Source organism: Populus euphratica, unplaced genomic scaffold (assembly GCF_000495115.2).
Source record: "Populus euphratica unplaced genomic scaffold, PopEup_1.0 scaffold24.1, whole genome shotgun sequence".
In the NCBI taxonomy this organism is placed as follows: domain Eukaryota; kingdom Viridiplantae; phylum Streptophyta; class Magnoliopsida; order Malpighiales; family Salicaceae; genus Populus; species Populus euphratica.
In genome coordinates this window covers 666,313-678,389 of record NW_011499893.1, presented here as the reverse complement: position 1 = coordinate 678,389, position 12,077 = coordinate 666,313, and the positions used below count along the sequence as shown (strand labels likewise).

General features: G+C 36.9%; 1 protein-coding gene across 1 annotated transcript; it reads left to right on the top strand.

Annotated features, from left to right (window-relative positions):
- The first annotated feature begins 4,029 nt into the window (after nt 1-4,029).
- Nucleotides 4,030-8,237, top strand: LOC105131575 (cationic amino acid transporter 6, chloroplastic-like). Its single transcript, XM_011034614.1, has 5 exons — nt 4,030-4,722; nt 4,810-5,029; nt 5,124-5,472; nt 5,580-5,814; nt 7,306-8,237. The coding sequence occupies exons 1-5, from the start codon at nt 4,341-4,343 to the stop codon at nt 7,875-7,877; spliced, it is 1,758 nt and encodes a 585-aa protein (XP_011032916.1). The 5' UTR covers nt 4,030-4,340; the 3' UTR covers nt 7,878-8,237.
- The last annotated feature ends 3,840 nt before the right edge of the window (nt 8,238-12,077 follow it).

Below are 12,077 nucleotides of genomic sequence, written 5' to 3'. Positions count from 1 at the left end.
CTGGCTATTTCATCCAACCATCCCAGATCGCCCTCATACATCTCTAATTTGCTCATGGTGGTTGAATCTTGGGGCTAGCAATGGTGACGGCATGATGCTCTTCTTCCATTACTTTTATCTGTTTTAAAATCACCAAATGTATAGTGGAGATCCAAAAGTGATCTATCTGAATAAAATATGTGCAAGAAACCTTTTTTAAAAAAAAACAAGCTTAATAAACATGCAAGAGCATGGACTCGGCAAGTATTCCAAGCCCATGCACCCATGCAGGGCATGCATGCCCGTACGAGGCCAGGCATGCACCCCAGCCCCTTTGTCAGCTTGGGTCATCATGCTAAAACTTACTGTGTTTTGATTCAAGTCTGTTTGGATTCAAGCAGTAGATTTAGACTTACTCTTAATCTCTAGTGAGTTAGATATTTTACCCGAACTTGACACTTCTTTTAGAATTTTTATAAGATTTAATGTGGATTTCTTGATATTTTATATTAATTCTACACGTATTGTTTTAAATATATTGCAACTCACTTCTTCTTTCTACAAAATTATCGATTTAAACTTTAGAAAATCCCTATATATCTATTAACGTTTTACAAGGACAAGTTACCTTGACTTAACAAACATAATCTATTTTTTACTATCAATCACCTAAGCTTTTTATATAAGTTATCAAATACCTTGATTGAAAACAAAAAAATATATTATTTGAATTAAAAGTTTAATTAATTATCAGATACATCAGATGTATTTCTATGTATTAAGGTAATCATAAAATAAATCCACTAAGCTGAGTATTAGTAAGAAAAACGACATCCATGTATGAAAGATTGTATTTCTAGACTCGAGAAAGATGACGAAAAAACATAGAATCAAATCAGGTCATGGAAGCAACTATTCTAAGTCAATGAAACATTGTGTGATGCGTATTTCGAATCAGAATAAGCTTTGGGCATTCAGTTCACGCAAAGGACGGCAGTGAAATAAAAATCTATGTCGAGGTAGTTATAAAAGTTTCAATCAGATTGTTACTTCCTTTATTATTATCATAAATAAAACTAGGTTTGTTTTTACATAAATGATGAATTTTTGTATCGAGGTATTGTCGGGATTATTGTAGAATAACTCCACTGTCAATGTAAAATCACAACGGCAGGTCCATTTCGATAGAGATGCAGGCATCACGCAGCTGGTGGGTCATCAGAAATGCTTTTCCAGTGGACCTCGCATTGGGTCGGATGGATTATAATGGGCCAAGCCGTCTTCCCCAGGGAATGTAAATCACAAAAGCATGAGACGTGGGCCTGATGGCTATGATTTTAGAGGTGGCAATTTAAACCAGGATAAACGAAGTTCGAGCCTATGGTTCTTCTGTCAAAACATCAAAATATTTAATGGAAGCGAACCGTGCACCAATCATGCAAACCAAATGGGCTGGCTTAAACGGCAGGAGAGGGATAGGGCTTGAACGAAGTCATGGGGTCCTAGTGCTACAGCTGCTGAGGTGTTGGTTAAGGAACATAGGCATAAATGCATTGAATTTCACCATCATTTTATGGAAAAGAAAGCCACAAGGAGGTGAAGAAGTTGAGATTTTCGGATCCAAAACATTGGTAATGAAGTGATTGATTCCTCCGAGGTAGAAAATACTTAAAAATTCATGAAACATGTTTGAAACGCAATTCTAAATAGTGTAGTAATCCTCCTTCAAATAGCTACGTCATATGGGTATCCGCCAACCGAATCAGGTTAAGTCAATATCTGTGGTCTTGCTACTCTTGATGGCAGACAATGCATGGGCTAAAATAATTTGTTATGGAATATGTTTCTTCGAAGAAAACACCCGAGTTTATTTTATTCATTGGATGTATACCTCGTGTTACCAAGAACCAACACCGAGCTCTTTGGGCAGCATAATATAAAATAATCTTGGTTACCGAAAATTATGTGTCCCTACCGTAATCTAACAAATGTTTTGTATACCTTCCATTGTCGAATTAATAATGATCTTTAATAACATTATAGTCGGAAAGAGGACCATACATGTGGAGTTTGGCCGAGCCACCATCGCACAGTGAGGCATGATTATAATGGTCTTGACTACGTTATTGAACTAGCCTTTGGAAGTTAGAAAGGGTTTGAATTCCAATTTCCAGCCGGAGGGGAAGGGTGGTCGACGTGGATACAAGCAGGAGCATCGGGGGTCTAGAGAAAAAAACTATCCATGGCGATTTTGTGGGAACCAGCCGTGGACCCAAATCGAAGGACTCTTTGGATGGTCATGGATGGACTGATAAGAAATTAAGATCGTGCCCGTGCTAGAGAGCCATGGCTTAGGTGCAGGCCCCCCCTCGCTGCCCTGACATAAGGCTGCACGGAGGATCGCAGATGATTTTATCCGTTTTCGGACAGAGGGTGCACACTGGTTAACCACTTGTGCACAAGCTATATATATACTTTTGCGTCAGCCTTTTTTTTTTAACATTAAAATCATTTTTGGATTAATTTAAATAGTTTCTAAGAGTGTATTTTGTATCAGTTAATCGGCTCAAAATAATCCAATAATTTAATCTAATGCTAGTTTTAATGTCTGGATCTCCCAGGAGAATAAATTTTAATCAGCAGTCCAACTTTTTAAAATTATTTTTAGCTACTGTGAAGAATATAAAAATTATCTATTTCATTTTTTTTATCATAAAAGTCTCGTAATTCTCGATTAAATATAAAAAATAATACATTTTAATTTCTTTACATGGAATAATTTTCGTGAATCTCGCTTTACTTTTTATGTGGAATGGTTTTCTTTAATCTCACTTCACACATTTAAGAGATCAACGCAGTCTTGGACCGATTTTCAAATTTTAATAATGGTTGAGTCTTGAGTTTAATTTATCCACACCTAAATTGATAATTTAACATTAAAAAAACAAAATTCTATAAAGTTTATTGCTTTCACGTTTTGGATGTTTAACGTGGTTTCTATATGCTTTTTAAAATTGTTTTTAGTTTTAAAAAACATTTATTTTTTTTATAATTTTAATATACTAATATAAAAAATTATTTTTAAAAATATCTTACATGAGTACCCTCTTGGTGACTCGTATTCATGTTCGTGCCAGCCAGCAAGTCGCCTGTCTTCTTTTTCCTGCGTTAAATCCATGCTTATCTCCCGAAGATTTGCCTTTTCATCTCCTACACGTGTCGTTGTGGGTTCTAAATGCAAAGTGACTTGCCTTCTACAGGGCCACGTGCCTTCTAGCACATGAGCAGTCAGGAACCCGTCGGCACCACCATCTGGCTCGTTGACCCCGTTCTGGTTCAACTGTGACGTCTTGCTATTCCTCTGCCGAGCTGGTGTCGTCCGCATGTTTCCTTCCCGGTCCGTTTCAACTGGCTCGGGAGGTTACGTTCAAAATTCAAATGTCTGGACTGAAATCCACCATGAACATTTATGGTGCAAATTTTCAGTAGAAAAGTGATAGCATGGAATAACTCTTGATTCTTATTCGTGCTTTTGCTTTTGTGATTTCTTTGAGTTGGTGGCTCAAATAAATAGTTTGCTTGTTTTTATATCATTGTAATAGATTTAGACTTTAAAGAATTATATAAAACAGTATTTTCTAATCTACGTATTCAGAAACATTTAACTAAATTTATAATACCGAATGACGTTTTCTCCCCTGAAAAGGAGATTTCATGGCTTGCATATCAGCAGTACCTTAAAATAGCTGGGAAGATTTATTAGAGTTTGTCGTTTTATGGGTTTCAGACATGTCTTTCCACGAAAAGTGTCATTAATGTCTTAAACAAAGGAAAAGCTAGTGCAGTCCTCCTGGACGTCTCTGGCCAAGATCGTGGATATCGGTCCCGACTGGTATGAAAATTCCATCCAAGCCTGATTTTCATGAGCATCGCTGAATGGGTTTTCTAAATCATTTGTTTTACCTGATGAAAATGATAAACAGAATGTAAGTATTATTAAGATTTAATCCAGAATCCGATTTATAAAATACATTGAACACCCTTGTTTTCTCAACCTTTACTTATCAATGTTCATGCATACACACGTTACAAAATCAATCCACAAACATACTCGAACTACAGCCAACTGGATAGTGGATATACCACAGAACAAAGCAAGGGAAATTGATTGACACATGGGAGTTACTGAGCAGGAAAAAAAAAAAAAAAAAAAAACAGAGAGAAAAGCTTGAAGCCCTTTTATTCACCGTCCATTGGCAGTCTCAGCCCTTTATAACTCCCCTCCCCTCCCCTTCTCCTTGCACGAACGCGGTAGCTAGAGAAAGAGATACAAAATAGCACTCAAAGAAGAATTTCTACCAATGGAGAGCCATGGCTCCTCTTTCTCTGGCTTGGACTCTTACTTTCGGGCCCTGGCACAGACCCCATCCCGTCTAGCCAGGCGAGCTTGTTCAGTCTCAACATCGCATGAAGAAATGAGCCAGGTCAAAGCAAGGTCTGGTTCTGTCATGCAAAGAACTCTTCGTTGGTATGACCTTGTTGGGTTTGGCATCGGTGGTATGGTTGGTGCTGGTGTTTTCGTCATCACTGGTCATGCCAGCCGTCTCCGCGCTGGCCCTTCAGTTGTTATCTCCTATGCCATTGCTGGTCTCTGTGCTCTGCTCTCTTCCTTCTGTTACACCGAGTTTGCCGTTGACATGCCCGTCGCCGGCGGGGCTTTCAGTTATCTCCGTGTCACTTTTGGTCCGCTACAACCACTAATGTATTGTCAATGAGCTGTTGCTCTACCAGCATAAATGCTCACGGGGTTTTTCTTCTTTTCCTGAACAGGTGAATTTGCTGCGTTCTTAACCGGTGCAAATCTTATAATGGATTATGTCTTGTCAAACGCTGCTGTTGCTAGGGGCTTCACTGCTTATCTAGGCTCAGCAATCGGCATCTCTACATCAAAATGGAGACTTGTCATCCATGGACTCCCTGATGGCTTCAATGAAATTGACACTTTCGCGGTTCTTGTTGTCTTAGCCATTACTCTCATCATCTGCTACAGGTACCATTATTGTTTGTTTTTTTTAATGTTCAGCGTATTCTCATTAGACCAGCTTACGCGTACTAAATTTGATTAGCTTGTTCTTGTTTTGTAGCACAAGAGAGAGTTCATTGGTGAACATGTTGTTAACAATTCTACACATTTTGTTCATTGGATTTGTGATACTAATGGGATTTTGGAAAGGAGATTGGAAAAACTTCACACAGCCTGCAAACCCAAACAACCCATCTGGGTTTTTCCCATTTGGAGCTCCTGGTGTGTTCAATGGAGCAGCCATGGTGTATTTGAGTTATATTGGATATGATGCTGTTTCTACTCTAGCTGAAGAAGTCCATAACCCTGTTAAGGATATCCCCATCGGAGTTTCAGGCTCTGTTATAATTGTCACCATTCTTTATTGCCTCATGGCTGCTTCAATGTCAATGCTCCTCCCTTATGATATGGTAATTACCGATGAATCAATCAGAACGATATCTAATTTAATGCTACTACAAATTAATTATAAGTAACTGGAATGTTCTTGTAATCGGGCGTGCTTGCGACCATGTAGATAGATGTGGACGCACCATTCTCGGCAGCATTCAGAGGCGAATCAGATGGCTGGCAATGGGTTTCTAATGTGATAGGGACGGGGGCCAGCTTTGGAATTCTTACATCCTTATTAGTTGCAATGTTGGGACAAGCTAGATACTTGTGTGTGATCGGACGGTCCAGTGTTGTCCCTGCTTGGTTTGCTAGGGTCCACCCGAAGACATCAACGCCTGTTAATGCTTCCGCATTTCTAGGTACGTGTTTTTATCTTCTTGTTGCTTGTTTTCATTGGAAATTTTCCTGTTCCTGTGAAGAAATGATACAGCTCTTTGCCATAGCTTTTACTGGGCTCGATGTTGTTTTTTATTTTTATTTTTTTCTCTTCTTTTGGTGCTCACGACCAAAAAATAAAAATTGGTGTGTTTCCTGTTTGGGTTTTGTAACGAGATAGTCTTAAAACCACAATTATACGTATAAGATATTAGATTTGATTAAACTGATTGGATAAATGTTTGAATAAAACAAATGCTATTTCCGAATCAGCTTGATGACCTCCACCCTATTTCGGGACGCTTTTCGGGTTATGACATTGCGTTCGTGGCATTATCTTTGGTGTTTTGTAGTTTGTTCTCGAAGATAAGCTGCTGGGGGCACGGGACCTACTTGAAACGTTTCGGTTTTGCCGGTGGTGGTGCATTTATGTTTTGATTAATGTTGCATCCCAAATCACTGGTAGATATATGGACCATTAATTAGCAGTAGCCGTTTTGCCTTCTTGTTGTGACTAGGATACAGCCATGCATGTCTCTAAAGAAATGCTTAGATTTGACATTATCTGGTTGTTTCACAGTGGGCGTAAGCTTGGACAAATATTTTTCCCGGAAAATTATCGAGGCTAAGTACATCCAAGGGCATCCCTAATAGGAAAACTTTACGAGGAACTTGCCCTTCGTCTCATGGTGTTTTAGAGACTCCTAGTTGGACCTCAGTACTAGCCAAATTGGCATGCCTCTGCTTTGTAGAAAGTGAAGAGGACGCGTGGGCATGCTTATTAGGTTCTCCAAATGGGGTCTGTCTTGGTTCTTTCGGTACTGCGTAGTCCTTTTTGTTTGCATTACTTGGTTAATTACAAGTTCTGGAAGTAGGATTTGTTGTTTAATTAAGAAATACCAAAAGTCTTCTTGGAGACTACAAATCTTTTCTAAAGAGATGTGAATCATGTTTATATAAACAGATTAGGCAGGATTTAATATGCGTCTCTGAAAAGAAGTGGATGGATTGAAGAGAGCACATGCCTAGCATTTACATAGATATATATGGGCTAGATCTCAGCAGCATTTGTTTATGTACACTCGATGGCCAAGACATGAACCAATCACCAATCCATCCCCTGTTTTCCAAACAACTAATAATTGCATGTGTTTATTTTTCCTAAAAATAAACACTACAGTTGTATTTGCTCGAAAAACTTACGATTCCGAACTTAATCCAAGCTAGATTTCAAGTTGAACTGAAAAATGAAAAAATTATTGACTCGATAACTAGATCTTTCTCAAATTAGTCATTAGTTTAATAATTATGCTGCTATGTAGGGTATTTGGTGAAATTTCTTTAAATGCATGATAGATATGGATAGTTGATCTTGGGTTTAGTACGTCTTTTTATCGATTATTTTTAATATATAAGTTAACTTGTAAATTTCATGCCTTGTGTTTTCTTAATCACGTGGAATGATTCTCTTTCAGGAATCTTCACTGCAGCAATTGCGCTGTTCACTGATTTAAATGTCCTCCTCAACCTTGTATCAATAGGCACGCTATTTGTCTTCTACATGGTGGCCAGTGCTTTGGTTTACAGGCGTTACGTCGCGATAGGGACGACTAACCCATGGCCGACATTATCCTTCCTGTGTTCAATTTCCTTCACCTCTATTCTATTCACTCTCATATGGCATTTCATGCCTAATGGCAAGGGAAAAGCCCTTATGCTCGGTGCTTGCGCGGTGATAGCGATTGCAATAATACAGATCTTTCATTGCATTGTGCCACAGGCAAGAAAACCTGAATTTTGGGGTGTTCCATTGATGCCATGGATACCATGTGCATCTATCTTCTTGAACATATTCCTGTTGGGGTCTCTTGATGGTCCATCATACGTGCGTTTCGTCTTCTTTTCAGCTCTCGCTGTGCTTGTATATGTTTTGTACAGTGTCCACGCTAGCTTTGATGCTGAAGGGGGAGGCTCTATCGGTCAAAAGAATGGCGAGACTACGAGGGAATCAGACGAGAGTGAGGACCATAATTCTTTCAAAGTGTAAAAATCTCTCCTTTCTCTTTACCTTTTATCTTGGTAATGACTTCTACTTTTTGAGCGATTGATGGATAAGAAAAAAGGAGGGCATAGGATAGAATAAAGAATTGTGCAATTTTGCAGGAGTCGCTACCTTGTATAGCTGGTAAATGGGAGTAGGAATAGAAGTCAATCCCCTTGTGTTTTCTCAACTAAAATCCAAGCATTATTGTTGAATAAAAGGGATTTTGACATTGAATAAAAAGTGGGATTTTGTAGAAAATATACTTGGATGATCTCGATGGCTTGATGGATCGATTCAAAGAAATGGTTCTCGAGAGGAAGGTGGATACGATGTCAATTTGAAAAGGGCAAGATGCTTTGCATGGTTTGATGATTATTGACGTTGATTGGCTAATTAATTACAAATTGACAATTACCAAAAAACTTCTTTCACTTGAATATTCACTTGAATAAGTGGTTGGCAAATGTAATGGATAAAAGTTGGAACCACGCTGTCGATGGTTGATTGAAAAGGACAATTTCCCATGTCCTATCACTTCTTTCCTGGCCTCGATGAAAGCTTAACCTAGGTCAAATCATGTCCGATTATTACAGGGTAGAAGATAGTCATGGAGTTGATTCTCATCTTCTTCTGACTGCAAGAAGCATGATGATCAAGCTGAGAGTCCCAGTTAGGGTTTAGGGTAGACTCGTAGGTGAACTAATCCTTGGGAGAAATTTCTCTCTTTCAAGGATTAGCACCTTTATTTCAACTTTCCAATCTAATCATCTCTGTCTTAATTAGAGACTGGCCAGCGATTTTCTCTCCCACGATAAAAAGAAAGAGAAGGGAAAATAAAAGCAAAAGGCCATGCCTTGTGACAAAATAAACATGGAAACAAAGAATTATGGGCCAACTATTGGTTCCATGTCCTTACCGAATCCTTTTTGTCTACTGCATGAGTCAATTTGCACCTGTTTTTTCATTCTCATCCACAAAACTTTGTCCTCACCTTGTTATTGTTGTTATAAAAACATTTTTTTTAATTGAAATAGCATTTTTTATATTTTTAATATTAACAAATCAAAACCATCTAAAAACACATAAATTTATATTTTTTGAGGAATAAAGCGATTGACAAGACATGTTGTAACACAAAAACTACTATGGAAAGAAAAGCCATTTTTCTTTCGTTGTTGATAAGGGTTTAATTCTAACTTGATTCTCCTCTAATCCTTGTCCATACTAGAATACCTGAATTGTCATCAACCTTCATTTTCTATCAAGAAAAGTGAGATGGTTTGACAGATCACAAAATCTGATTTTCACTTCTGGGATCTTTCTGAGGGGTCAATTTGCGATGAGAATTGTGCTCCAGAGCATCTTGAAGATCAAGGGCAGTGGATGCCTGCAGCAGGGAGTGGGTGGTCGCAATTGTGTGGTTAATTTCCACTAAAATCTCGAAGTCATGACGCCATGCTTATATTCTTTCACACTCTGCACTGCTCCCTTTTTCCCTTTTCTAACCAGAGAATAAACAGTTCTTCGAGCTGTTATTGTTCTGTCAAAAGTTAAAATATATTCCTCGAGGTCATGTTGAACTGTTATTGTTCTGTCAAAAGTTAAAATATATTCCTCGAGGTCATGTTGAACTGTTATTGTTCTGTCAAAAGTTAAAATATATTCCTCGAGGTCATGTTGAACTGTTATTGTTCTGTCAAAAGTTAAAATATATTCCTCGAGGTCATGTTGAACTGTTATTGTTCTGTCAAAAGTTAAAATATATTCCTCGAGGTCATGTTGAACTGTTATTGTTCTGTCAAAAGTTAAAATATATTCCTCGAGGTCATGTTGCGTCAATGGATTTTGCCATAAAGATAAAGAAGTATGCATCAGTCACATCTTTAAAAACAATCATGTGAACTAATCGTAAAAGAGAATAACGTCACCTTCTTGTAAAATTATGTTCTTACAAATCATGTGATTTTCATTTTCAAAGAAGAAAACATGAACGAGAATCAACTTCAACTTGGTCAATGTAATTACGCTTATCTTAAGTTTGAACATTTCACTTGCCAACGGAATGATTTTGAGGTTTAATAATGGGTGTGAAAAGATAAACCAACACCTAAACAAAGAAATCCTGCGAAAAACCAGTCCATTTTGGTTTAAAAAGATATAGAAGTTTTCTGATAGAGAAGAAAAAATGTCGCTCCAAGAGAGAAGAAGAAGATGGAGGAGGATATAATTTGTCTTTAGTCTTTATATATATATATATATAAGAGTAATTTATTCATTTTGTTGTATTTAAAACATTTTGTACTTGAAAACGCGTCGAACCTTAGGAGATTTTTTGTAATTATTCCCGAGTTTAGACATAAATATATGTTAGGGGAGGAGGGGAGATGATGAATATGCCCTCAGAAATAAATCTCAAAAACCAAGTTGTCTGTTTAATTAGATACTACCCAATTACCCATAATCTAGTTAAATTCTAGAAGATGAACAAACTGATGACGCCATGGCAGGGTCAAAGGAATTATAACTTCTATTTACATGGTATATTCAACGTGGTAATCATTTGTAGCGGGACTCAATCAAGATGGAATAATAGTTGGAGGACGCATTTTGTCCCATCGTTTTAAATTTCTTTCCCATTTCCTATTCCACCATTAAAATTGATTTAAGATTCCCATTAGGGTTTGCATAGCACGTGAATTCCCATGGGATGTTTCATATGATTTTTGCTTCTAACTTGGTAATTAACTGATGTTTTTTTTTTAATATTTTTAATATATTGATATCAAAAATAAAAATAAAAAGAAACTATTTTGATATATTTTTAACTAAAAATTTACTTAAAAAAACATTTTATACCACAGTCCCAATCACCGCAACCTTTAAACAAGAGACTTGCTGCGAGAGTCTGAGTGGTGCTATCACTATCCCAGCCACAAAAATCATGAGATGCTCGCTCGTCGCCACGACTTGCTATTAGCAAGGAGAGGGGGTGAGGATAGATGATCATGGGGCTAGCTGGAACATCTCTTATTTGGCCCCTTGGTAGTGACTTTCCGTTTAATTCTCGGTGATGATCCTGTGAAAAGACTTCTCCTACCGAGAGATAATCCAGCCTCACTTGTGTGGTTTTACAGGCATTCTGCAAGCAGGAGTTATAAAAATCGGAGGATAAAGAATGAGAGAGTCGTGGTCAAGCAACTTTCATAGAAAAAACACGAGGGTCCACAAAATTCGTGCCTCGGTGATTTTGCAGATTTTTGTCTTAGTTTCCTGGGCCCCCCTGTGCCTCTTCAGTGTTTATTTGCCATGCAAGCATGATAATCTGTGTCGGTCCTCGCCTATGTTCCTGTCTCCATCGTCTTAAAGAACATTTTGTGTCCAACTAGCATCAACTTGCTCGAATGACACGCAATTCCTTGTAAATGAGATTCTTTCTTCACAAAAATATTTTCAGTGCTCTCTCTCGGAGATAAAATCTTGATTTTTCCATGTCCACTTAAATTCATGTGATCTTAAATACCATGACAAGGCATAGGTTATTAAATTATTGTTTATAAATTATCCAAAGGTTTTTTTTTAAAAAAAACTTAAATTATTTTATTGAGTTTGATGATATTTATAGTGTATAATACTTTTTTAAAAGTGTTATTCAATTAAAAATATATCATATATATATTTTTTAATATCAATACATTAAAATCATTGAAAAATACATAAAAAATATTAATTTAATATATTTTTAATCAAAAACAAATTAATCAGCATTTTTGTTGTGAAAAACCCACAACAATTCTTAATAAATATTATAGCAGAAGAGAAACTAGAAAGAACATGGTCCCAACAACCTTAAATAGTGAGTTTTTATTTTTGAAAATAAAAATACGTAATATAAATTTATAATATATCTTAAACCACCCAAAAAAAATCTTAACAATTCGAAGAACTTTAATAATTTTTTCATTATATTCATTTACCACACCAGAAGGTGTCCCCACCCCCAACTTATTACTCATGATTGACAATAAAAATAAGAAATAAACCCTAAAAAGATAGATTTCATCATGTCACTATAACATCCACCACAACAAAACTCTACTAGAATGTTAAAAGCACACCAAATAAATGGTGATTCAACAGTTTAAGCTTTTATTTTTATAATATGAAAACAGAACTATATGACATGAATTAATAGTAAATCTGGAA